The sequence below is a fragment of the Ceratotherium simum genome, chromosome 12 (genome assembly GCF_057802395.1).
Source record: "Ceratotherium simum simum isolate JZ-2026a chromosome 12, ASM5780239v1, whole genome shotgun sequence".
NCBI classification, from domain to species: Eukaryota; Metazoa; Chordata; class Mammalia; order Perissodactyla; family Rhinocerotidae; genus Ceratotherium; species Ceratotherium simum.
This window is the reverse complement of record NC_141911.1, coordinates 58,148,633-58,176,341: the sequence shown is the minus strand read 5'-3', so window position 1 is coordinate 58,176,341 and position 27,709 is coordinate 58,148,633. Positions and strand designations below refer to the sequence as shown.

Below are 27,709 nucleotides of genomic sequence, written 5' to 3'. Positions count from 1 at the left end.
CCCCTTCATTCACACTTTGATAGTGTAGTACTTCATTTTATGAGGACACTACAATTTATTTACCTGTTTTTTTTTTTTTTTTTTTTTTTTAACTTTTTGTTTATTGCAGTAACATTGGTTTATAACATTGTAAAAATTTCAGGTGTACATCATTGTACTTCTATTTCTGCATAGATTACATCATGTTCACCACCAAAATACTAATTACAACCCATCACCACACACATGTACCCAATTATCCCTTTCACCCTCCTCCCTCCCCCCTTCCCCTCTGGTAACCACCAATCCAATCTCTGTCCCTATGTGTTTGTTTATTGTTGTTATTATCTACTACTTAATGAAGGAAATCATACGGTATTTGACCTTCTCCCTCTGACTTATTTCACTTTGCATCATGCCCTCAATGTCCATCCATGTTGTCACAAATGGCTGGATTTCATCGTTTCTTATGGCTGAGTAGTATTCCATTGTGTATATATACCACAGCTTTTTTATCCATTCGTCCCTTGATGGGCACTTAGGTTGCTTCCAAGTCTTGGCTATCGTGAATAAGGCTGCAATGAACACAGGGGTGCATGTACCTTTACAAATTGGTGTTTTCAAGTTCTTTGGATAAATACCCAACAGTGGAATAGCTGGATCATATGGTAGTTCTATCGTTGATTTTTTGAGGCATCTCCATCCTGTTTTCCATAGTGGCTGCACCAGTTTGCACTCCCACCAGCAGTGTATGAGAGTTCCCTTCTCTCCACAACCTCTCCAACACATGTTGTTTCCTGTCTTGTTAATTATAGCCATTCTGACGGGCGTGAGGTGATATCTCATTGTAGTTTTGATTTGCATTTCCCTGATAGTTAGTGATTTTGAACATCTTTTCATGTGTCTGTTGGCCATCTGTATATCTTCTTTGGAGAAATGTCTGTTCAGGTCTTTTGCCCATTTTTAATTGGGTTGGTAGTTTTGTTGTTGAGATGCATGAGTTCTTTATATATTTTGGAGATTAAGCCCTTATCAGATGTATGGTTTGCAAATATCTTCTCCCAATTGTTAGGTTGTCTTTTCGTTTTGTTGATGGTTTCCTTTGCTGTGCAGAAGCTTTTAGTTTGATGTAGTCCCATTTGTTTATTTTTTCTATTGTTTCTCTTGCCCGGTCAGATGTGGTGTTTGAAAAGATGTTGCTAAGACTGATGTCGAAGAGCGTACTGCCTATGTTTTCTTCTAGAACTTTCACAGTTTCAGGTCTTACATTCAAGTCTTTAATCCATTTGGAGTTAATTTTTGTGTATGGTGTAAGGTAAGAGTCTACTTTCATTTTTGCATATGGCTATCCAGTTTTCCCAACACCATTTGTTGAAGAGACTTTCTTTTCCCCATTGTATGTTCTTGGCTCCTTTGTCAAAGATTAGCTGTCCATAGATGTGTGGGTTTATTTCTGGGCTTTCGATTCTATTCCATTGATCTGTGTGTCTGTTTTTGTGCCAGTACCATGCTGTTTTGGTTACTATAGCTTTGTAGTATATTTTGAAATCAGGGAGTGTGATACCTCCAGCTTTGTTCTTTTTCTCAGGATTCCTTTAGCTATTCGGGTCTTTTGTTGTTCCATATAAATTTTAGGATTCTTTGTTCTATTTCTGTGAAAAATGTTGTTGGAACTTTGATAGGGATTGCATTGAATCTATAGATGGCTTTAGGAAGTATGGACATCTTAACTATGTTAATTCTTCCAATCCAAGAGCACGGAATATCTTTCCATTTCTTTGTGTCTTCTTCAATTTCTTTCAGAAATGTTTTATAGTTTTCGTGTACAGATCTTTCACCTCTTTGGTTAAGTTTATTCCTAGGTATTTTATTCTTTTTGTTGCAATTGTAAATGGGATGGTATTCTTAATTTCTCTTTCTGCTACTTCGTTGTTAGTGTACAGAAATGCAACTGATTTTTGTATGTTGATTTTGTATCCTGCAACTTTCCCATATTCGTTTATTACTTCTAAAAGTTTTCTGGTGGATTCTTTAGGGTTTTCTATATATAAAATCATGTCATCTGCAAATAGTGACAGTTTCACTTCTTCCTTTCCAATTTGGATCCCTTTTATTTCTTTCTCTTGCCTGATTGCTCTGGCTAGGACTTCCAATACTATGTTAAATAGGAGTGGTGACAGTGGGCATCCTTGTCTGGTTCCTGTTCTTAGAGGGATAGCTTTCAGTTTTTCACCATTGAGGATGATATTAGCTGTGGGTTTCTCATATATGGTCTTTATTATGTTGAGGTACTTTCCTTCTATACCCATTTTATTCAGAGTTTTTATCATAAATGGATGCTGTATCTTGTCAAATGCTTTCTCTGCATCTATTGAGATGATCATGTGATTTTTGTTCTTCATTTTATTAATGTGGTGTATTACGTTGATTGATTTGCGAATGTTAAACCATCCCTGCATACCTGGAATAAATCCCACCTGATCATGGTGTATAATCTTTTTAACGTATTGTTCTATGCGATTTGCTAGTATTTTGTTGAGGATTTTCGCATCGATGTTCATCAGTGATATTGGCCTGTAATTTTCTTTTTCTGTGTTGTCCTTGTCTGGTTTTGGTATCAGGGTAATGTCAGCTTCGTAGAATGAGTTAGGGAGCTTCCCCACCTCCTCAATTTTTTGGAAGAGTTTGAGAAGGATAGGTATTAAGACTTCTTTGAATGTTTGGTAGAATTCACCAGGGAAGCCGTCTGGTCCTGGACTTTTATTTTTGGGGAGGTTTTTGATTACTGTTTCAATCTTCTTACTGGTGATTGGTCTATTCAAATTCTCTACTTCTTCTTGATCCAGTTTTGGAAGGTTGTATGATTCTAAGAATTTATCCATTTCTTCCAGATTGTCGAATTGGTTGGCATATAGTTTTTCATAGTATTCTCTTATAATCTTTTGTATTTCTGAGGTGTCTGTTGTAACCACTCCTCTTTCATTTCTGATTTTACTTTTTTGTCCTTTCCCTCTTTTTTTCTTGGTGAGTCTAGCTAAAGGTTTGTCTATTTTGTTGATCTTTTCAAAGAACCAGCTCTTGGTTTTATTAATTTTTTCTATTGTTTTTTTGGTCTCTATTTCATTTATTTCTGCTCTGATTTTTATTATTTCCCTTCTTCTACTGATTTTGGGCTTTGTTTGTTCTTCTTTTTCCAGTTCCTTTAGGTGCATTGTTAGATTGTTTATTTGAGATTTTTCTTGTTTGTTGAGATAGGCCTGTATTGCTATAAACTTCCCTCTTAGAACCGCTTTTGCTGTATCCCATAAATTCTGGCATGTCGTATTTTCATTTTCATTTGTCTCCAGGTATTTTTGATTTCTTCTTTGATTTCTTCATTAACCCAGTCATTGTTCAGTAGCATTTTGTTTAATCTCCATGTATTTGTGGCTTTTCTGATTTTCTTCCTATAGTTGATTTCTAGTTTCATACCTTTGTGGTCAGAAAAGATGCTTGGTATTATTTCAATCTTCTTAAATTTATGGAGACTCGTTTTGTGGCCTAATATGTGATCAATCCTGGAGAACGTTCCATGTGCATTTGAAAAGAACGTGTATTCTTCGGTTTTTGGATGGAATGCTCTGTATATATCTACTAGGTCCATCTGTTCTAGTGTGTCGTTTAAGGCCAATGTTTCCTTATTGATCTTCTGTTTGGATGATCTATCCGTTGGTGTAAGTGGAGTGTTAAAGTCCCCTACTATTATTGTGTTACTGTCTATTTCTGTTTTTATGTCTGTTAATAATTGCTTTATATATTTAGGTGCACCTACATTGGGTGCGTAGATATTTACAAGTGTTATATCCTCTTGTTGGATTGTTCCCTTGATCATTATGTAATGCCCTTCTTTGTCTCGTTTTACAGTTTTTGTTTTAAAGTCTATTTTGTCTGATATGAGTACTGCTACCCCAGCTTTCTTTTCATTGCCATTTGCGTGGAGTATCTTTTTCCATCCCTTCACTTGCAGTTTGTGAGTGTCTCTAGGTCTGAAGTGTGTCTCTTGTATGCAGCATATATATGGGTCTTGTTTTTTTATCCAGTCAGCCACACCCTATGCCTTTTAATTGGAGCATTTAGTCCATTGACGTTTAAAGTAGCTATTGATAAGTATGTACTTACTGCCATTTTTTAACTTTTTTTTTTTTTTTTCCTCAGTGTTTTAGTAGTCCTTCTCTGTTCCTTACTTCTTCTATACAGAATTGATGGTCACTTTAGTTTGACCTCTGTCTGAAAGCTGTACTCTTTAACTACCCTCCTCCCTCCTTTTTATGTTTTTGATATCATATCCAACCTCTTTTTGTTCATTTGTATCCATTACGTTCTAATCGTGGAAATAGATAATTTTTCCTATTTGTGGTCTTCTCTTTTCCCCTTAAATCAGTCCCTTTAACATTTCTTGTAACACTGGTTTCTTGGTGACAAACTCCTTTAATTTTTGCTTATCTGGGAAAATTTTGATCTCTCCTTCCATTTTGAACGATAACCTTGCTGGGTAGAGTATTCTTGGCTGTAAGTTTTTTCCTTTTAGCACTTTAAATATATCATGCCATTCTCTTCTAGCCTGTAAGGTTTCTGCTGAGAAGTCAGCTGATAGCCTTATGGGGTTTCCTTTGTATGTAACTTGACATTCTCTTGCGGCTTTTAGGATTCTCTCTTTATCTTTAATTCTGGACATTTTGATTATGATGTGTCTTGGTGTGGGCCTCTTTGGGTTTATCTTGTTTGGGGCTCTCTGTGCCTCCTGTACCTGGATGTCTGTTTCCTTCCTTAGGTTAGGGAAGTTTTCATCTATTATTTCTTGAAATAGATTCTCTGCCCCCTTGTCTCGTTCTTCTCCTTCCGGGACACCTATAACACGGATGTTAGTGCGCTTGATGTTGTCCCAGAGGTCCCTTAGACTGTCCTCACTCTTTTTAATTCTTTTCTCTTTTACCTGTTCACCTTGGGTAATTTCTTCTAGTCTTTCGTCCAGCTCACAGATCCGTTCTTCTGTATCCTCTACTCTGCTTTTGAGTCCCTCTAATGAGTTTTTCATTTCCAGTATTGTATTCTTCATTTCTGATTGGTTCTTTTTTATATCTTCCATTTCTTTGTTGACATTCTCACTGAGTCCATCTATTCTTCTCCCCAGATCAGTGAGCATCCTTAACACTCTTAGTTTGAACTCTCTGTCGGGTAGGTTGCTCATTTCTGTTTCACTAAGTTCCTTTTCTGGGGTTTTGTCCTGTTCCCTTACTTGGAATGTATTCTTTTGCCTCTTCATTTTGCCTCTTTCCCTGTGCTTGTGTCTACGTATTAGGTAGGTCAGCTACGTCTCCTGCTCTTGGATAGGTGACCTTATGTAAGTGATGGCTTAGGAGGCTTCCAGTGTGCTTCCCTCAGTTCTCAATGTTCCAGGGGTGACCCCTATGTGGGCTACGTGTATCCTTCTGCTGTGGCCTGTTTGCTCTCCCTGTAGGTGCCCAGGGAGGCTGAGTTATGCTCCTGGCCAGCTGTTGTAATGCTCAGCTGCTTGTAGTTGTTGTGGGCCCTTCAGTCTCTTTATCAGCTGTGGGGAGCCCCAGCACAGTTGGCTGCAAGTTCTAATACCACATTTGTGTTGCAGTATTTCTTTTAAGTGAGTAGGTCCCCACCGTGGCAGTTTGTTAGGCTCAGGGCCTTACAATTGCTGTAAGCCTCTAGCCTATTAGGTCTCTTGTCAGCTCTCTGAGGATTGCAGCTGGGTGGGGCTGGCCTCAGGCACAGGAGGACCCAATTGTTTCAGGTTTTGGAAGGTGGAGCAAACCTCCTATGTGGGTCTTTGAGAAGTACAAGTCTTCTGTGGCTGAGAAGCCCTGCGGCCCACAGGTCCACACACACAGTCAACACAGTCCTGCCCCGTGTGAGCGCCCCGACCTCCCCAAGTGGACCCAGTCTCTCCACGGCGGGAGCCCCACACACTCTGCCACCGCCCCACACTCTCCACCCGCTCCTTGTGCACACCCTGCCCCGCTCAAGTCAGCTCAGTTGCCAGGCTGCAGAGAATCCAGTCACCAATCTATGCAGGCCCACACATTGCCTGAGGGCTTGTTGTTGGGTGGGGCTAGTCTCTAGGGTGGGCTGCCTGCCCTGGCTGAGCTGGATTAAATCGGTGCTCTAGCGGGTGGAGCAGACCCTGGGCTAGCAGGTCTCGGAGAACTCCAATGGCGTCTGTGTCAGCACGCTCACACCAGGCCACAACAATGGCCGCCGCCAATGTCCCAGTCCCTGGAGAGGTCTCACCCCTCACCGAGATGCACTCAGGGCCTATTAGGTGAGTCTCTTGTCACCGAAGCACTGTGCACCTTTCTTTCTGGTGATTTTAGGATGCTTTCTGGAACGGGTGAGTTTGTGCGCGGGCCCTTTAAGAGCCAGTTTTAGTTTCTTTGTGAACCGGGTTTTCTGGGGGTGCTACCCAATGCTTTAGTAGCAGGCAAAGTCAGATATTATGCTGCTGGTCTCAATTGTGCTGGGTCCACAAAATGCCCACAGCGGGGGCGCTCCCCGGCTCAGGGCCCCGCGCCTCCAGGGAGGCTGCGTCCCTGTGAGCTGCTCCCGGCGGCCGTGAAGCTGGCGGCTTGTGAAGGCGGCGTTTTTCCTCTCCAGAAGGGAGTCTCTGCCTCTTCTACCCCAGTTAGGATTGTCCGTTGTTGCAGGAGTTCCTCTTATCCAGTTTTCAGTTCTGTCTCAGGGGTAATTTTTCCACGAGTAGTTGTGAATTGGCTGTGTCCACGGGAGGAGGTGAGTTCAGAGTCTGCCTACGCCGCCATCTTGACTCCGCCCCCCTATTTACCTGTTTTTTTGTATTAATGAATTTTTAGATTTTTCCAGGTTTAATTTTTTGTTGTTGTTGTAAACAGTGCTTCAGTGATATTCTTATACGTGTTTCCTTGTGTATATGTACAAGAGTTTCTCTAGTATATGTGTACCTAGAAGTAGATGTTCTTGTCTTTGGGCATGAATACCTTAAACATTACTAGATATTTTGAAATTGCTTTTTTAAGTGCCATTTATTTTTTTCCTTAAAGTTTTGATCAATTTTCTTAATATTTTGAAGTCTAGGTTTTTCACTCAGCAGTCTTGTCATTGATAGTTTTAATGACTTTTGATCTCCTTGGCAGAAATGAACTATTTCAAAATTGTATGAGATTAATCTAGATCAGGGGTCAGCAAACTATAGCCTTTGAGTCAAATCTGGCCTGCAGTTTGTTTTAATCTAGACCTCTAGATAAGAATGAATTTTAGGTTTTTTTAATGGGATATTTAAAAAAAAAGAAGAATATGTGTTGGGGCCAGCCCAGTGGCGCAAGCAGTTAAGTGCTCGTGCTCCGCTGAGGTAGCCCGGGGTTCCTGGGTTCGGATCCCTGGCGCGCACCAATGCACTGCTTGTCAAGCCATGCTGTGGCGGCATCCCATATAAAGTAGAGGAAGATGGGTACGGATGTTAGCTCAGGGCCAATCTTCCTCGGCAAAAAGAGGAGGATTGGCATCAGATGTTAGCTCAGGGCTTATCTTCCTCATTAAAAAAAAAAAGAAGAAGAAGAAGAAGAAGATGTGACATAGGCTGTATGTGGGCCACAGAACCTAAAATATTTACTGTCTGACCCTTTACATTTTATCTTCCTTGATCCCACAATACTTGGTAAAATGCCTTCACGTTTATTTATCTCACTGATGGCTATGAGTGTAAATTTTGCATTCCTGTTACGTAGTCTAACCTGTGTCTAAAAACAAGTTGTGAAATTGATTTATTGTTGCTATTTCTTCAAAATCCTTTAAGTGAGATCATTGTGCTTCAGCATAACTAATGTTTCATCGTTTGTCTTTATTCAAGTTAAATATATTTGGGGTTGTATTAGTTAAGAAATTAAGATAATTTGTTGGTGATGAAATTAGAGTCATAAAATCTCTCTGTAGTATCTTTGGAGAAATAAGCTTAAAAATTTTTTTATTCTGTAAACGAGATTGCTTGGAAACAGTTTAAGTACCAATGTATAAACAATTGATACACTAATTATAAATAATTTTTAGTCATCAAAAGCACTGTCCCAAGCAAGTTTTCTTAACTTTGTTTGCTTACTGATGGTTTATGTATTCCCTGGTTGTTGGTAGGTTTCAGTCAGAGATGTAGAAGTACCTTAAATGTTAGATAATATTTTATGGTATGTCATGATTATGCTTTTCATGAGTCTGCCCCTAATTAACCTCAAATATTAATTTTTTAGGGTATATATAGTCTAACTCTGAAATAATTTTGAAAAGATTATTTTTAAAGAAAAGAGAGGAAAACAGACATAAGAAGAAATAAGAGATTTCTATTTTTTTACTTTTAGGGAAACAATATGATTAACCTTGTTAATGTTATATGAAATTTACTAATGCATTATCTTGGATTAATCAAAAAAACAGGGAGAAAGATAAAACTGCGTCTCTCATTGCTTAAGGATTTCTGTGTTGATGCTATCTGAGAACTCATCTTAATTGAACATGATGAATGACAGTATACTTGGAGCAGCTGGGTTTTGTCAGCTTGAACTTGGAGATACTCTTCCTATTCTTTGCTTATTTTTATCCTTGATTATTGTACTCTAATCCTCATATGTTCTGATTTACTTATTTGCTACCGTATTATTGTATTTCAATATTTTTGAAGCACCCATTGTAGAGGTAGTACACAAAAACAATATTAGAGATTGTTTCCCTTTCGTCAGGCATGTTAGTAACTTGAAAGACTTTTTTATGCCCATAATTTCTGTTCTTTTTTTCTCTTCTGCCTTCTTTTGGATTAGTTGAGTATAGTTTTGGTATCCTATTTTATCTTCCCTATTTTCTTTTCTTTTTTTTTTTTTTGCGAGGAAGATCAGCCCTGAGCTAACATCTGCCAATCCTCCTCTTTTTGCTGAGGAAGACTGGCCCTGGGCTAACATCCATGCCTGTCTTCCTCCACTTTATATAGGACGCCGCCACAGCATGGCTTGACAAGCGGTGCGTGGGTGCGCACCTGGGATCTGAACTGACGAACCCCGGGCTGCCGCAGCGGAGCACGCGCGCTTAACCGCTTGCGCCACTGGGCCAGCCCCTTCCCTATTTTCTTAATAGCTAAACCTCTTTGTTTTGCCTTTTAAAAATACTTGCTCTAGGGTTTATAGTGTACATATTTAATTTACAGTCTACCTTCAAATAATACTATACTACCTTAGGTATAATGTAAGATTCTTACAGCAATTTACTTTCCTTTGTGCTATATTTGTTCAGTATTTTATCTGTACATATGCTATAAACCCTACAATGTATTATTATTCCTTTTGCTTTAGATGGTCAATTATCTTTTCTTTTCTTTTTTTTTTTGTGAGGAAGACTGGCCCTGAGCTAACATCTGTTCCCAAACCTCCTCTTTTTGCCTGAGAAAGATTGTCCCTGAGCTAACATCTGTGCCAATCTTCCTGTATTTTCTATGTGGAATGCCGCCACAGCGTGGCCTGATGAGCGGTGTGTAGGTCTGCGCCCGGAATCTGAAGCCACAAACCCTGGGCCACCGAAGCGGAGTGCACAAACTTAACAACTATGCCGCTGGGTCGGCCCTGTCAATTATCTTTTTAAGAAATTAATGAAAAAAAGGAAAGTCTTCTATATTTAGCCACATACTCACCATTTCCAACACTCTTCTTTTCTTTGTATAGATCTGAGTTTCTATTTGATATAAATTCCCTCTAGTCTTTAGAACTTCTTTTAACATTTCTTGTAGTGGAGATCTGCTGGTGAGAAATATCCTCAGCTTTTGTTATCTGATAATGTCTTTTCTTTCCCTTCGATGTTTAAGGATGTGGTATTCTGGCTTGACAGTTGTTTTCTTGCAGCATTTTTGTTCTCCTGTCACCTGGCTTGTGTTGTTTTGGATGAGAAGCCAGTAGTGATTCTCTTGTTTGCCTCCATGTCATGTGTCCTTATATTTTCTGACTTCTCTTAGGATTTTATCTTTCTTATGGTTTCCAGCAACTTGATCATGATGTGCCTTGGTGTGGTTTTCTCTATTTTTACCTTACTTGGGGTTTGTTGAGCTTTTTTAGATCTGTGGGTTCATTGATTTTATCAAATTTGTATATATTTTTGTCTGTCTCCCTTTGCTTTTTTCTGGATCTCCAATTATACATATTTTAAACCTCTTGATATTGTTGTACAGATCCTTGAAGTCTGGTCATTTTTTTCAGTCTTTTTTGTTTTTGTGCTTCAGTTTGAATAGTTGCTGTGTCTTCAAGTTTACTAATCTTTTCTTCTGCAGTAAGACATCTGCTTATAAGCTCATTCAGTGCATTTTTTATTTCAGATATTATGTTTTTAGCTCTAGAACTTTGATTTGGTTCCTTTCTTTGTTTTCTATTTTTTCCTATTAATTTTTATGTTCCTTAAAATTCTTGAAAATATTTGTAATACTTGTTTTAAGACCTTGTTTCCTAATTATCATTTCTATTATTTCTGGGTCTGTTTGTACTGAATCTTTTTTACGTGTCTCACTGCAATATTTTTATGTCTGTGGATCAAGTTTCTTTTTCTTTTATTTCTTGGAACTATCTAAATTTTAGAGAAAACTTGTGAGAATAGTCACAAATAATTTTTTTCCTTAAAACATTTGAGAATAAGTTGCTGCTATATGCTCCATCACCCTGAATACTTCAGTGTGTATTTCTACAAAAAGTACACTCTCTCACATAACTGCAAAACAGCTATCAAATTAGAAAGAAACATTATTATTACCATTTAAGTTTTGTCAGTTGTCCCTGTAATGTTCTTTATGTCAAAATGATCTGTTCAGAATCGTGCTATATTTGTCATGTCTCTTAAGTCTTCTTCAATTGGGAACAATAGTTCCTCAAGTCCTTCCTTTACTTTGATGATGTTGACAATTTGAAGATTACAGGTCAGTTATTGTACAGAATATCCCTTAATTTGTGTTTGTCTGATATTTCCTCATGATTAGATTCAGGTTTTTTGTAGAATTAATGCTAAGATTTTCTCGTTGCATCCTGTCAGGTGATACTTGATTTTAATTTGCCCCATGGCCACTAATGTTAGCTTTGATCATGGTGGTGTCTGCCAGGCTTCTCCACTGTAAAATTACTGTTTTCCACCTGTAAAGTTAATATTACTTTGTGGGTAGTTACTTTGGGACTATATAAATTTCTCATTCCCTAACAAATATTTCATTTATTTATATTCATTAAATCTCCATGGGCTCATAAATTCTGATGCTATTCAGTGGGTCATCGTTCATTACTGTCATTATTTGTATTGATGCCTCAATTGTACCACTGTAGCTAGTAGGCACTCTTTCAAGCTGGCTCTCGTGTGCTTTCCGTCATGTTTCTTATCACTCTGAGCACTTTCTTACTGTCTGGTGCACTAAGATTTTCAGACTCATTTTATACTTTGCCTGCCCCAGCTTTGGAATCAGCCATTTCTCCAAGAGGCCCTGATACCTTTTGGTGGAGAAGTTAGAAGCCAAGTTCTTAGAATTTAGAAGCCAAGCTCTGGGCACTAGGTGGTGCTTATTGCTGTTGGGATATTGCTGCTCTCAGGTTCTCACAGGGAACAAAGCTCAGGAATATATATAAAATACATACATATGTACATAAGTACATGTATATGCACACACATTTATATCTATATTTATTTCTTTAACTAAATATACTTAAAATCTTGAATTTATACTGATAGCTCCAGTTTTAGTTCAACACAGCAGAATTCATTCTCATTTTCTTCCTTTCTATATTTATAACTCACTTCTCTAGTAGTGAGAAACCTGGCTACTGTTATCCTTTATATATTTACTTATTTGGTCAGTCCTCTAAATATAATCCCCTTTTGCTGCCTCTGTCCCTTTTTTCTCGGGATGAATACGCCCTTCACCCAACTCAGGCTCCTCACCTGTTGGGATGATGCCACCATCTCCCTTTCTCACTGCTCCCCCTCTTGCAGTGCCTTCCTCACCCCTCTGACTTTGACAACCTGTGCTGAGCTGCTCCTCGCCAGGGAAACCCTTCTTCCCCACTGGGTCTTTGACACTGGATACCAGGCCACCCTCTCACCTGGGTGCTTTCCTCATCCTGCTCTGCCCACCATGTTGCCCTTCCTTCACATCCTCCACACCGTACACCCAGCTATTCTGCCCCCCTCCATGAGGGTACTTGTCTTACCACACTGGGGCTGCAATATTCTGTGCTGGGCTGCCTCCTCCTGTGGACAATTTTCAACCTGCTTTGCTCCAATACTCCATGCTGTTCTGCACTTTCATGTGGGAACTATCCATACCGTACCCCTGGCCAACCCCCATGGGAATGCCCTCCTCACCTCATTCAGACTGTGACACTTCATGCTGAGCCATGCCTCCGTGAGGAAGTTCTTGATCTTGGGGTGTCACTTGATCTCTGACACCTTGTGCTTGGTGGCTGCCACCACTACCCCCTGCGCCCGATGTTCCCTCGTCTGTCTGTACACCCCCAGCCCCATCCCATGGCTCTAAAACTCTACACTGCCTGCCCCCTGCCCCTTGTGGAGTTGCCCTTCTCACCCTACACCTGGATATCCCCCAACATGTTGCCCTGAAAATTCCTTTTCTAACGATAAACTCCATATGCTTCCAGAAATTTCCTTTCTGTCTTCTATTATACCTGATCATTTCCTTTATGGTAGCTTCTAGTTTCTGTTCTAGTTTATTAGCTCCCTCCTTGTGTAACTGGGTGCTGAGATGACCTCATGCTTCCTCTAGAACCTGGAATTATTCTGCCTTTATCCACTTTAGAACAATCCACACCCCTAGGATCAACATAACTGCCTTTGTTCTCCCTTCCTACTCTGTAGCCATACACATGAGTTACTGAAGTTGCTGTTGAGTAATGCCAGAGGAAATCGTATAATTGTATTGATTCAGCCATTCTAAATGATCTAACACAGTTGTGATCTCATTGCTGTTCAGGATTATTCCTTGTTTCTTTTCCCTGGAATGAACCTTTGTTTTATTTTTACTTCTCTTCATGGCATTTTCTATATACTGGTGATTTTTTTTTCTCACTGTATTTTTATTTTTATTTTATTTATTTGTTTGTTTGTTTGTTTGAGGAAGATTGGCTCTGAGCTAACATCTGTTGCCAGTCTTCTTCTTTTTTCCTTTTTTCTCCCCAAAGTCCCCAGTAGGTAGTTGTATATCCTAGTTGCAGGTCCTTCTAGTTCTTCTATGTGGAATGCCACCTCAGCATGGCTTGATGAGTGATGAGTAGGTCCACGCCCAGGATCCAAACTGGTGAACCCCAGGCCGCTGAAGCAGAGTGCACAAACTTAACCACTGTACCACTGGGCCGGCCCCACTATATTTTTATATTTTAAAGAATATACTTAATCTCTCCTATTAAACCATAAACTCATTGTAGGCCCTTAATATTTATTAAGGGCCTACAATAAATATTCATTGAATGAAAAAAAATGAACGATTCAGTCTCTGTATATGTCAGCAAAATGATGAAGGTGCTAGATGCTTGTTTGTGATCTTTCCTGCTGTAGATTTGGTGTGGATCTTTAATTTATTCACAGATGGAAAGTCACCATGGTAACTCTGTACCTCTTTGACATTTTACATAGCTGAGTTAACACATACACAGTGCTTAGAACAGTTCATGGCACATAGTAAACATTCAGTAAATGTTAGCACTTATGTTTGTGATTACAAAATTTTTAATTTTAATTATTGTGTGATGAAATATTTTTAATGAGATACATATTTCTGAGACTTGCTACACGGAATATATTGAGCATCCTTTTTTCCTTCATGAATTAAGTCATGATCATGAACATCAAAAGTAGTGCTAAGTCAAATTTGAATTATTCCTACACCTCTTATTCTCTCTCACTTTCATATCTTGCTATTTATAACAAATTCAGTTGATTTTATCTTTTTTATTTTTGGTTAGGAAGATTGGCCATGAGCTAACATCCGTTGCCAATCTTCCTCTTTTTGCTTGAGAAAGAGTGGCCCTGAGCTAACATCTGTGCCCATCTTCCTCTATTTTGTATGTGGGACCCCGCCACAGCATGGCTTGATGAGTGGTGTGTAGGTCCGTGCCTGGGATCTGAACCTGCGAACCCTGTGCCTCTGAAGCGGAGCGTGTGAACTTAACCACTACGCACCAGGCCAGCCCTGACTTTATCTTTTTAAATAGTTTCTGTGGCTGCCTTCTCATTTCCATCCTATTGTTTTACCTTAGTCCTATTCTTCATCATTTCTCACTTTTCCTATTTTAAGAATTTCATAACTGATCTCTCTTATTTCTGGTCTTATGTGTTCCTCCAAACCATCCTCTATATTGTGGCTATAATCATCTTTCCGCAATACCCCTATTATCAGTTTTAACTCCGCTAAGACCCTTCTTCTTGCTTACAGGATAAAATCTTAACTTTTTTTTGACATACCCCCTGCCTCCCACTTTAAGTAGCCTTACTGACTGCTGTATTCTCCCTGGCTCTATCCTCCACCTATACTAAATTCTTATATCAGTTCTACTCAAGTTTGTTAGTCTTGTGTATAACTGAAAAGTCAATGAACTCTGGATAAAGACCTTAAGAGCTCTTCCACAATTAAAGTGCATGTGGTAACATCTAATTTGGCTCATCAGAGACCTTTTTGATTTCTTCCTGGATCTTGATGTATTTCATATTTTTGAGTTTTAAATGAATCAACTGAGGATTCACCTGAAATGTTACCTTCTCTAGGAGCATCCTTGACTCTAAGCAGTTCCTTTTCTGTGTTTCAGTGGTACCTATGCATGCGTTGTCCTAGTACTTGTCATACTATATGGTAAATATCTTTGTAATATGGTATCTTAACTGGAGCTAAATATTGCCCATACCAATTTGTGGGATTAGTTGACATTCTGCTAGGGTTTGCCCATGTGCTCCAATCAGTCAGTAATTGATGTGAATAGTTTAGGAAATACTCAAGCCATCGTCTAGTTATATCCCTTAAATTGTCTGGACTTATGGTTTACATGGGATAGAATATGAATCTTGTTCAAAATAAGGTATTTGTGTGTTTGTGTGTCTATGTGCACACTTGTGGAGAGAGAAACATAGACACACAAACACACACACACACACACACACGTCCATTGGATTTCGGGTTGTGTGGGGAAAGGTGTCAGTAGAAGCCATGTGCTGGGAAGAAGAATGAGTACAGTGGGAGAAAGTTTCCACAGCTGAGAAAGACATTGTAGTACAAACATTTATTTCTTTTTATTTTATTGAAATCACAAGCACAAACTTTTTTTTTTTTTTTTTAATTGATGTTTTAATGGTTTCTAACATTGTGAAATTTTGGGTTGTACATTTTTGTTTGTCCATCACCACATATATGACTCCCTTCACCCCTTGTGCCCACCCCCACCCCCACCGCCCTGGTAACCACAGTCCAGTTTTCTCTGTCCATGTGTTGGTTTATATTCCACATATGAGTGAGATCATACAGTGTTTGTCTTTCTCTTTCTGGCTTATTTCACTTAACATAATACGCTCCAGGCCCATCCATATTTTTGCAAATGGGACGATTTTGTCTTTTTTTATGGCTGAGTAGTATTCCATTATATATATATACCACATTTTCTTAATCCAGTCGTCAGTCGAGGGACACTTAGGTTGCTTCCACTTCTTGGCTATGGTGAATAATGCTGCAATGAACATAGGGGTGCATAAGCCTCTTTGGATTGTTGATTTCAGGTGCGTTGGATAGATTCCCAGTAGCACAAGCACAAACTTTTTATCGGTATCTGAAAGGAATAGTTGTGATTCTCAGGACAGCATTATTATTATTATTTTTTTAATATCCCATGACTTCTTGTGATATAGTGACTATGTATCATGAGGAAATAGATATGTGTGTGGTAAAAAAGAAAGCCTACCATTTTTCATACAATATATGATATTGTAAGTATTTAAGGAATAAAAAATGTTAAAATTCAGAAATATTAAATGGCAAAAAAAAATGTGCACCTTTGCATCAGTCATATACAGTACATTACTGGGAGAGACCAGCGACCTGTATAGAGATTCTCTGTTGAAGGCTAGTTAGTAAAAATTGATAAATTTTATTACCAGGAGTCCACACATTTCATCCTTGGTACCCCTTCTAAAATACCTGGATGCAAGAAGGGAATATAAATTTCTTATCAACTGGATGAAGTACTGAGTGGAGATGTCTAAAGGGAGATTCAGACAGAGGCTGAGTGAATATACACTTTGGAGGGTGACTAGGGTCATTGTCATTGTCACAATATGACACTCTGACTAAGGGTTAGTAGTGTTAGTGGTTCTGAGATTTTGTTCTATGGGAGTTGTCTCCTCTGGCTAAGATAGTGGCTGAGAAAAGCGTGTTTGACCCTGCAGATCTGTATAGTCAGTGTCTATGTGGCCAAGTCAAGTGAGAGCAGAGAGTTTGAGAGCAGCGTTTACATCGGAAATATTCAGGGACTATAAAATAATGTGGATTACGTGATTCTCATTCCATTTTCAGGGATTATCATGGCGTCGTAAGAAGAATAGCCCTGAGGTCTTACTTCTTGTCAGATAGGGCTATTGATCTAGTAGATTTAGATCCAAACTGACAAGTAGACTTACTTAGAACCAGCCACTGGTTAAACCTGGGAATACATGGATATTATCTCTTTGTTGGTCTTCCAAATTAGATTGTTCTATCCATAATGCCTAGCAGCATGCCTGATACATAGTAAAAATATGGATGGATGGGTAGACAGGTGATGAACAGGACGTTAAACTATTATGTTTAGTCACAGCCATTTCATTGTATTGATGTGTAGTTTTTGGAACACAGAGTGCCTTTAATTTTTGAGGCATAAATAACACCCAGTGAAAATAAACATGCTAGGGGAACTAATTTAATTAAAAGCAGATTTTTTTTTTTTTTATTTTTACCTCTTTTTCTTCTTTTTTGTATATATTTTTTCTTTAATCGAAAGATGTACACGTGGTTGCATTTATAAAGACATTGAACAGTTGTTTTCTTTTCATGCAGGGGCCTGAATTAATGAATAAATATGTTGGTGAATCTGAAAGAGCAATTAGAGAGGTAAGAAGATTATGCCTTTAAGTAGAACTCTGCATAAGAGAACCACACGTCTATTCTTCTGTGTGGTTTCCATTTTGTTTTGGGTTACAGATTTTGAAATTTCCAAATCCAAATTCTAGTGGTATATTTTTTCTTCTGGCAAATATTATTTCATGATTATTTAAAAATGCAATTTTGATCATCTGCAATACAGGTTTCCCCCCACTATCCGAAAGTAGAGCGTTCCTGTGCAACCTTTTGTAAGCTGAAATGGTATAAAGTGAAGAAGCAATTACCGTTAATTTATATGGGGAAATTTTTTGAGCATTCCCAGACCCAAAAAATAACCTACCAAAATAAATCGAGAGAAAGCACAGATGCTCACAGGCACAGTTTAAAGCTATGGCGGCTTGGTGCAGAGATGCTGAGTGTAGTTCCTGGGGACTCTTGCTGCTCGGGGTGTGTGCTGCCTCTAGAATGGCTTGCTGCAAAACATGCTGAATGCTATTTTTGCTTTTCACCTTTTTTTGTAAAAGTGAAAATCCTCTTCAGATATTTTTTGGTTAGTGAAAACAAGTACTAATATAGGCCTTTTGTAAAAGTGAAGTGGTGTAAAGCAAACTTTCAGATAGAGGGGGAAGCGTGTACTTTGTTTTTGTTTTTAAACATAATATTACCAGCCTTTAGTTATACTAAATAAAGATGTTTTTAAAAACTACCAGTGTTTCATTTAAAAAAGTGATATATCTATACTTACAAAGAACACGTGATCTCAGAATGAGATTTAAATCCTTTAAACTAGGTAGTCTTTTAAAGTGAATATGCTTAGTGTATGAAAATTTCACTGTACTTTTCTTATTTTGCTTATTTTATCTCTGCCTGGTGATTTAGACCATGCATCCCCTTCCTCTCTCCTAAGCTTTAAAGCCAGTACCTGATTGATAGGCCACTGCTTTGTATTTTGGAAGCTACACAACTGGTAAATTCATGCAAAATCAAGACACTGGAGTCAGGTGACTACAGCAATTTGACCAAATCTCTTGGTTTTCCTAAGCAGAAATTGGCCTGCCTCACACAGACACCCTGTATCCTCAAAGAAGCTAAGCAAGAACAAGAACACACAAACAGCAATGGAATGGATGGTCCCCAGTGGTGAAATACCTGGGTACCAACCAGGAGTATGAGAGATTGGAATACTTTTTTTATCTGAGAAAGAATTTTAACTTACTTTTTATCCAATTTTTTTACTTTAAAATGTAGATGATGGTAATTATGTAAAACGTTAACTGATAATGACAGCACTATCGTTGATTAAAATATGAAAAAGGTAATGTTTATTAATATTGTTTTGATGAATGTTTTGTATTTTTATGATCATGCTACTTGTGACCAGAAAATGGTGACCTAGGTTACAGGGAACACACGTTTGGATTTCTTTCTGCTTATGCTGACTTTTTTCTAGCCCATTTCCACATATCAACCCCATGGCTATCTGGCCAGTCTCTGATATTGGTAGTCTGATTGACTTCTGGTCTAACCAACCTATGCTCTTCCAAGTTTTGGTCATTTTTCTTGTCCTGGCTTTACATCAACCATTATTTTCCCATACAGTCTTAAGAGAAATGAGCAAGGCATGTGGCTTTTGGGTTTATGGGTGTTTTATGTGCAGATCTCTGGCTGATTTTACACATCTATGGTTTTTCTTTTAAACATGTGTTTGTGTTAGTTAATAATACCTATCATTTACTGAGCTCTTACTGTGTTATAAGCATTGTGCTAAATGCTTTGCATTCTTTTTTTTATTCAATTCTTAAAATAATCTTCTGAGGCAGTCATTTTGTAGATGTGGAAATTGAAGTTTGGAGAAGTAAAGTTACCTGTTAAAAGTCACACAGCTACTCAGTGGTGGAGCTGGGATTTTAACTGAGATTGTCTGATTGCTTAACGAAATTGCCTCGTACACACCTCTGTGAATATGTGTTGGTGTCTTGTCTCTGTTTGCAAGTAAGCGCTGTGGAAGAAGATACTTTTACATCTCTTATACATCTCTTATGAAGTGTGTATACATCTGTTATAGAGTATATACAAAGTGATTGGGCTGGTTCACCTGTACATAGTAGATTTTGTTCTAAATACAGTGTTCAAACTAAAACCAACTACAGACTTTTCTGGAGTTCACTGATCTAAAGCTAATGTGGCCCTCTTCTCACCAGATCTTCCGAAAAGCAAGAGTGGTGGCTCCTTCCATCATTTTCTTTGACGAACTTGATGCCTTAGCGGTTGAAAGGGGCAGGTAAGAAATATTTAATAGGACTGCTATTAAATATTAGCAATTACAGAGTAGCGTAAATAGCATTTCTTATACAAATTTTATTTATTAATACATTTTGCCTGAAAGAAAATATTTTTCAATTCGTGTAATTTTTTTCTCGTATATCCATTAAATTATTTCACATTATCACTTTGTAATACTTTCATATACGATTTTTGTTTTTTGAAAAACACTGATATCCTTTTGGCACATCTGAGTTAATTTTTATAGTTTATTATCTACAGAGACACCCCCCCCCCCAGTACTGCCTATCAAAATTAGAGTTGTTATAAACATAATTAAAACTGTAAACAAAACTCAATTAAGTGTAATTGTATGATACAGTAGAACCCAGTTATAATAAAAGATGTTATTGCACAGATTTTAGTGTTCTCTGGATTAAATCATGTTTCCTAAAATATAATTAATTACAGTAGAATAAAAATTAGTATTAATAGTTTTGTTACCAAATCTCAAGCGATAAAGAGGATTGTTTATAATCTTTAAAACAGAATGTATGTGTATATGTATATATTAGAACTGTTTACAAGTATGATTTTTTTTTTCTCAACAAATGTTCAGAGGTCCTTTAAGGAATATGTACTACAAGTACTTCATTTTTTGAGAATGTTAATTTGTGTGTTTTGAGCATAGCTTCCTGATGTATGTATTGATTATAAAAGTTTTCCTGATGGTAATTACAGTGATGGCAGAAGGCACCTTGTAAGTCCCCAGTATTAAAGTGATAAGAGGCATTGCTGTTCTCTTCCTTCCTAGGAAGAGCTGCCTCAGCAGATGAGAGTTTAAACTGTCGTTAGGAAATGATTGTTAGGAGGTAGCTCTCTCTGCTCTTGCCCCATCTGTTCGATATCCTGTAAATACCCTACCAGTCTTTTTATTTTGTGAGTTGAAGTACTTAGGCTCTTTTATTACTTCTGAGGTGAGATGGCACAGAAGGTTACAAATAGCTCAAGTTCACCTTAACTACAAGAAAAGAAAAAGAAGCCAGAGAAGTAGTGTGACGTGCCACCTTTATGTGACATCAGAGACATCTGTTTTTGGAGCCTAAAAAGGAATAGGGTGGGATACATTGTTAAATATGAACCAGATGGGAGGTAGAATATGTAGCAGAGTTCTCATGAAATGCTTTTGAAATGAAATGGTGTGAGAAACCAGACAAGGCACTTGGTAGAAGTATTCTGTTTTTGCAGACAGTTTGGCTCAGTGGGAATTTGTAAATATATTAGAGATGCTAATGATTTGCAGCCTCTAGATATCATTTCCTCTGATAGTCTTCATCATAGTGTGTATTGTATATCTCCCTCCCTCAGTGGCTCATTCAAATCAAGTACAAATAAATTCTATGCAGTTTCCTTTGTATAGAAAAATTTTTGGTCAAGTTAGTCGACATTTCAGAAAACAAAGATGAGGCTCATGAGCAAATGTAATGCTAATAGTCCAAAATGGACAGTTTTGCTTGTGCCTTAGTTGCACTAAATCTTATATAGTTTGTTTTTTATAGCCATGAGAATCTCACAGAGTGATATTCTATTTTCAGGGTTTTTTTCCCTAATTGTGTGGTGGGCCAGCATTGCCTAGAAAGTGCTTGTTTTATCTAATTAGATTGCTGTTACCTGAAAAATAAAACTAATAAAACTTCCACATGTATATTTTTGTTTTTCAGCTATTTGAATTGAACACAATTTCTAGAAATTGAAAAAATAGCTCTTGGTAAATACCAAAAGTATAAAATTCCCAAAATACTAAACCAATTTTAGGCATTGTTAAAGAAACAGAAAACAGAAAAATAAAAAATTTCATGAACTAGAAAGCACTTCTATGTATTGGGCTGTAGAATAGTCATTGCTTTCATCTGTTCAAAGTTATTATCTGTTTTCTATGATAATACTCAGATCAAACCCATATGGCTAGTCCAAAAATGACAGTGTGTAAGAAGACTGTTTCTTCTTATCAAGATTTTAATTTCCAAACTCAAGATGTTTAATAAATTGAGCAGAGAATTATGCTATATGCTAGTCCTTACTATCCTAACTATCCTTAAATCAATTATTTTGACTATTTGAAGTTACCCAGATTCGCTATGGAACTGAGGATTGCAACCAGCACATTGTAAACAGAGCATAGACATACTATTTGCTTAGCTTTAGAAATATTTGTGTTTTCAGAAAGAGATTTTTCATGCTTACGTAAAAGTGTCTAATTACAGTCACTGTTTTCTCCTCCTTCCTGCCCCATTTAAGTTTCTTTAGGACTTGAAAAATAAATAAGCCTGATACTACTTTTTCTGGATGCCCATTTAAATTATGGGTGTTCTGAGTAAGACTTTTTTTTGTCTTAGTTCATATGGTGAGTTGGAGGAAATGCTGTTAAGATTCCCTTTGCAAAGTGCTTCAGTGATCGTTATAACATTTGGGAAAATTGAAAATGCTGTTAAAGTAGCATAGCTCTTTGGAAAATAGATAATATGGTCAGGAGTAAGGCACTGAGGTACGGAAGAGATTTGACTTATACTGGGCTGATAATAATATTAGGTAACATTCATTTAGTGCTTATTATGTACTAGAAACTGTTTTAAGTGCTTTATAGGTAAAGAAAAAAACTCACAGAAAGGCCTCTACATTAATGCAAAGTAGGATGTTATACATTTGGCAATTGGCTCCAGTAGTCTGCCCCACCTCCCATCCAGCTATCTTAAGTTGTTACCTTTTTCAAGGTTATAGTGGGGAGGGGAGCACAAGCTAGGCAGTAAATCATCAGTCGACCTTGTCTTAGGCAGCAGTCCTGTCCCCAGAAGTGGAGAGGTGGAGGGTGAGTCCCCGTATACTATATTCTCTTGGCCCAGTCTCCTCTGACTGAGGAAATGGCCACTGACTAACCTGGAGATTCCTAGAACAACTTTCTCTGTCTGAGGACATTCTAGCTAGTTACAGGATCCCAGATCATCCTTATCAGCTGACACTGATTGCTTGGTAATACCAAACTTCAAACTAGAAGAGATTTCGTACTAGGAGCATATCTCTGGAACCTAGAGTCACTAGCTGGAGAGGCCCATCTTGTTTATTTAATTAACTTCCAAATAATGTGACACCCTTTGGACCTCACTTACCATGTTATGGCCTTTTGTTGTATTAACTTCCCATCATCACAACAACCCCGGGAGGTATAAGTCCTATTCTCATCTCGTTTTTACAGGTGAGAAAACTTAGGCATATAGATGCATAAATACCTTACTCAAGGTCATGTATCACTAGTAGCAGAGCTGGGATTTGAATTCAGGTATTTTGACTCTAGAGCAGATACTCTAGGCCACTTTTTGACTGAACTGCCACACCACAGATTCCAGGATTCCAGGTCTAAGTTCAAGCTTGTATTTATTGTGCATTTTCTCCGTGACTTAACATTAGTAATGACCCTATCTGTCTAACTGGGCTGTTGTAATACCCCTTTGCAAGCATTCTTTCATTCACTTGTTCAGTAAATATTTATTAAATGCTCACTCTGCAACAGGCTTTGTGTTGGGGATAAAACAGTGACCAGGACCTAGGGCAATTTCCTTAACCTCTGTAAGCCTTAGTTTCTTCATTTGTAAAGTGGTGAGAATAGTAATAAATTCTAGGTTGTTGGAATTAAATACATGTAAAGTGCTTCACATAGTACTTGACATGTAGTAACTGCTTTAAAAACTTTAGTGTTTCTTATAATTTCTGAAAATTCTTATAATAATTTCCATATAGATAGAAATATAGTAATAGAGATAGAAATAAATCCTGCCCCAACAGAGTTTATGTTCTACATTCATTATGTTCTAATGAAGCATTTGGGAAATGAGAAAAAGTATCCTACAGATAACATACACTATGGCATTTCATCATTCTAGGATGCCATCAGTTGTAAGACACATGATTATTTTATCTACCATTACTGAAAAATGTAGCCTTAAACTATAAAGTGATGCTGAGAAATCACAACTCCAAGAGGCATCTTGATTTCAAAAATTTAAAATATGAAAAAGGTTTGTATCTTATAAATAGAAGAAAGACATTATTATTTGGAAGAAAGAGAAGATCTGTTTTATAAAGCCAATGCTATTATATAAAAAATGTTTGGGATATTGTTTTATGACTAGAATATAAAGATGATTAAATATATGGAAAAATGAAAAAGATTAAGTGCTCAGTTAAAAGCTGACCATGATATCTTCTGTGATGTATTGGAGAATCTGTGATATTAATAACTGCTTTCTTATATAGCTGTTTCTGCACTTAATAGTCCAGAATTGGTTTCCACTTGAAGTGGTTGGGGAAAAAAGTAAGAAGTTCTGAGCCAACTTTCACTGAAAATGAAGATTCCAGACTTAGCAGCATTCTGAAAAGAGCTCTGAGTTTTAAAATAACAATCAGGAAATGGGGTTGCCTCTTTTACAGCATATCCAGTTTTCAGGTAAATTCAGTGAATTCATGACACTAAGCACTGTAGAGGAAATTTTTGTAGGCATCATTTCTCTAAATGACACTTTTCAAGGAGGGTTATAAATTTTTTTAATGTGATTTTTATGGTGGTTTTTAAAATTTCATAAAATCATAAAATTTTACAGCTGGAAAAATTCTTAGAAGTCATCTAGTGTAACCTTTTATTCTTCACAAGGAACAGAAGTCCCTAGAATTTAAAAGAAGAAGCACATAACTTCTTTGTGGCCTAAACAAGACTAAAACTCAGGTTGTCTGATCTACTGCTCTTTGCACTACGCTGTCTCTTAACGCTATCAGGATTTCGGATAGAAAAAGGGTGTTTAAATCAGCGTAAAAATTCTTATGTATCTAAATACTTAAGGAGTATTTTTTATGTTTAAGAAACCCTAACAATAACCACTTGTTAAATACTATTAACCACTCTTATTTTGTATATCTATGTTTCAAGTTGCTGAATTCAATGTGGGTGTTCTGTTATGCAGTTTTCCCTAATTTATACTTAATCACCTTAGATATAACATAGTTCTCACATTGGTAAACTTTTAATATTAAACAGAAATCCTGAGGAAAACAGACGAGAAGAAGAAATGGAAAATGTGTAACAGATTTTTCATTATAATAGTTGTATAAAGTATAGCTGAGTTATCTATTTTTGTTTTCTGTTTTGTCTGTACATTGTGGCTAAGTACTATAGCATAGATTAAAGGTATGACTTTCCTTAGAGAGATGGCCTGTTGCAGCATTTTACTAGGAATTGGGAATTTGTTGTTGTTGTTGTAGGACACATAGGTCTCTTATTGTAGCTGTAAAATGAAAGTTTACTTGCATTTTACATGCACCAAGAAAATCATCATAGGTAATGCTTGCGTTTAGAGTATATATATTTCGCTAGCCTTGTTTAGGTCTCTTCTGAGCCTAAATATTGACTGTGGAAGTGTGGGAGGTAGATTTTAAGAAACAAATTCAGATGCCTACCATTTGGAACTCTTTATGACATTTAAAAATATATAGTAGAGGGCCGGCCCCGTGGCTTAGCGGTTAAATGCGCACGCTCCGCTACTGGCGGCCCGGGTTCGGATCCCGGGCGTGCACTGACGCACCGCTTCTCCGGCCATGCTGAGGCCGCGTCCCACATACAGCAACTAGAAGGATGCGCAGCTATAACGTACAACTATCTACTGGGGCTTTGGGGAAAAAGAAAAAGGAAGAGGATTGGCAATAGATGTTAGCTCAGAGCCGGTCTTCCTCAGCAAAAAGAAGAGGATTAGCATGGATGTTAGCTCAGGGCTGATCTTCCTCTCACACACACACACAAAAAATATACATATATAGTAGAAAAAATTTTTAAATTTAAGTCCGATACATGAGATGTTGGTCTATAATTTAGAAATCATATGAAGGGATGATGGGGCATTTTATTTTATTGGAGGAATTGAAAAGTAAATACATATATCATTCTTGTGAAATTTTTAGTATTTAAAAATAAAATCAGTGTAATAATTGCTATCATGGCAGTGAGATTTCTTTAAGATAGGGATGGGCATACCTCTTTTGTAATAGACCAGTTAGTAAATATTTTCTGCTTTTTGGGCCACACAGTCTCTGTTGCAGCTATTCATCTCTGCTTCTGTAGTACAAAGGCAGCCATAGAGAATATGTAATCAAATAAACAGTTGGCTGGCCAGATTTGGTCTGTAGCTGTGGTTACCGACTCGTTTTAAGATAGCATCAAGTTGCTTCGGTCCATGGCACTAGATGAGTTTTGAATAGGAATAATTTAGAAAAGGGGCTTGGCTTCTGAAGGGAAAAGAGAATTAATGTATTGAGAAAGTCTAGCTTCAGTATTTTCTACAGCTGAACATTTTTTTTCATAAAAAATATGAAAGATAATAAAGTGTTATGAAGTCATTTCATTATGTTAGTGATTACACATTTGTTTTTAAACTTTTTCTTGGAGTTGGTTTTGATTTCCTACGATGTCAGTTTTATGGTTTTTGTTTCCTACTGCGGCTTTGAAAATCAGCCAAGAATATTTCTCAGCCCATAAAACATTCTCACTATGCTATTCTCCACCTAGCTCTCAATGATCTGTGGAAATAAAGGGCAAAGGCAGCATGGGTAATGGAAATCCACAGAATTCCCTTCACCTAATCTTCAACATTAATTACATATAGCCACCATCTCCTCCTACAACAAATAGCAAATTGGACGAGTATGAGTTTCACCTCTTTCTGTTTAGAAGCGCCCGATTGGAGGTGTCAGTAATAAGTTCTGAATATGAATATTTCATTAAACATAATGAATTAATAACTTTACTTAGGTACTACATAATACCAACACACAATCACAGAATTTTAAAACTAGAAGGACCTATATATGTATTATCTAATACATTGATACTTCCTCATTGATGCATGCTAGTAATTATTAATCCTCAAGGGAATGGTAATGTCTTTGTCCTTTTATCTTGGATGCACAGTGTCTAGCAAAGAAGCACCCAGACATTTATTTTTTGAGTAAAGGAATGAAGGCTCAGAGAAAGTAGAGATTAGGTTCGCTCAGCTGGTTGCTAGCAGAGTCTGACTTCGCCATGTTTTAGTGTCATTTGTGAACCAACTTTTTTTTTAAATTAAACACAGAGACGGTCTATTGGAATTTTGTCACTTGCATTTATGTCCATAGACGCATCGTCATCTTCATTATATAAAGAATCATTTGTAAGCTTTGGAGTACATTTACCTGTAAAAGAGCTCTAAAAAGGATTAATGAAGTGCTAAGCGTTGCTGTCTTCAAAAAAATTCAATAGTTCTTGGACACACTAACTCCAAAAGTGGGTCTGGACTTAACAAAACTTTATCAGTTGTGCTAAGTATATAGAAATGATAGATATTATTTTTAATGTAACTGATAGCAACAATAATCAAAGGATGACAAAGGGTAGCAACAATAATGAGGATCATACTTTTTAGGTTGGTGAGCAAACATTTTAAAAAAGACTGTTGCCATCCTTAGTATACTAATTAATTTTGTAGAAAGGTCACCATGTTACCCTCTCCACAGAAGGCCATTCAGTCACACTTATTTTATTATAGGGAAATCAAATCGAGTCTTTTCTCAAGTAAGCAAGCGCCCAAGTCACTGGGTTCCAAATTCTGTGTCGATAGCCACACTTAGAGCATATAAATGATGGTCCTGAATCAGTATCCACCTACCCTCCCCCCCAGGAAAAAAAAGTACCTTCATTTAGAAGATACACAAAAAAGGGTAGAAAAAACAGATGAAGAGAACTTCTTTTGGTATAGATCCAAGAAACCAAAGAAGTGGAGATTTTCTCCTCTTTAGTCTATTTCTTGAGTGAAGCATTTCTGCATTTGAGCACACAATCTTATTGTATATTATTGAAAAATATTCTGTTTTAGAAGGTTTTCCATTTTTAAAAAAAATATCATTTTAAAATATGAGAATGAAAAGTATAAAAATATCCCTGTCTGGAAATTTTAGCTATTCAAAATAAATCATTCCTTGAGGACCCTGAGAGCCAAGCTATTACTGCATTTGAATAGCTATTACACAGTTAAGACTAAAATATAAAGAGCTCTTATTACCAAAGTATAGCAATCTCCTACTAATACATCGTGTAGAAACAAAGTGTCTTTTAGTTTATTTATTAGGCTCACTGTTTTGGGCATGCCTAATAGTTATGAAGGGCTTCAGAGGAGCAGTTCTTATCTTATTGTTGTGTTAGTGGTTTTCATGGAAACTTGAAGGAAG

At 37.3% G+C, this 27,709-nt stretch overlaps 1 protein-coding gene across 5 annotated transcripts in view; it reads left to right on the top strand.

Moving 5' to 3' along the window:
- AFG2A (AAA ATPase AFG2A) overlaps positions 1–27,709 on the top strand; it is a 347,051-nt gene that overhangs the window by 79,596 nt on the left and 239,746 nt on the right. For all 5 annotated transcript variants that reach the window (XM_004426516.3, XM_087437655.1, XM_087437656.1 and 2 more), the window contains 2 exons: positions 17,105–17,158; positions 19,351–19,430. In XM_004426516.3, coding sequence (XP_004426573.1) covers positions 17,105–17,158; positions 19,351–19,430 — 134 coding nt within the window. The remainder of the gene's footprint in view (positions 1–17,104; positions 17,159–19,350; positions 19,431–27,709) is intronic.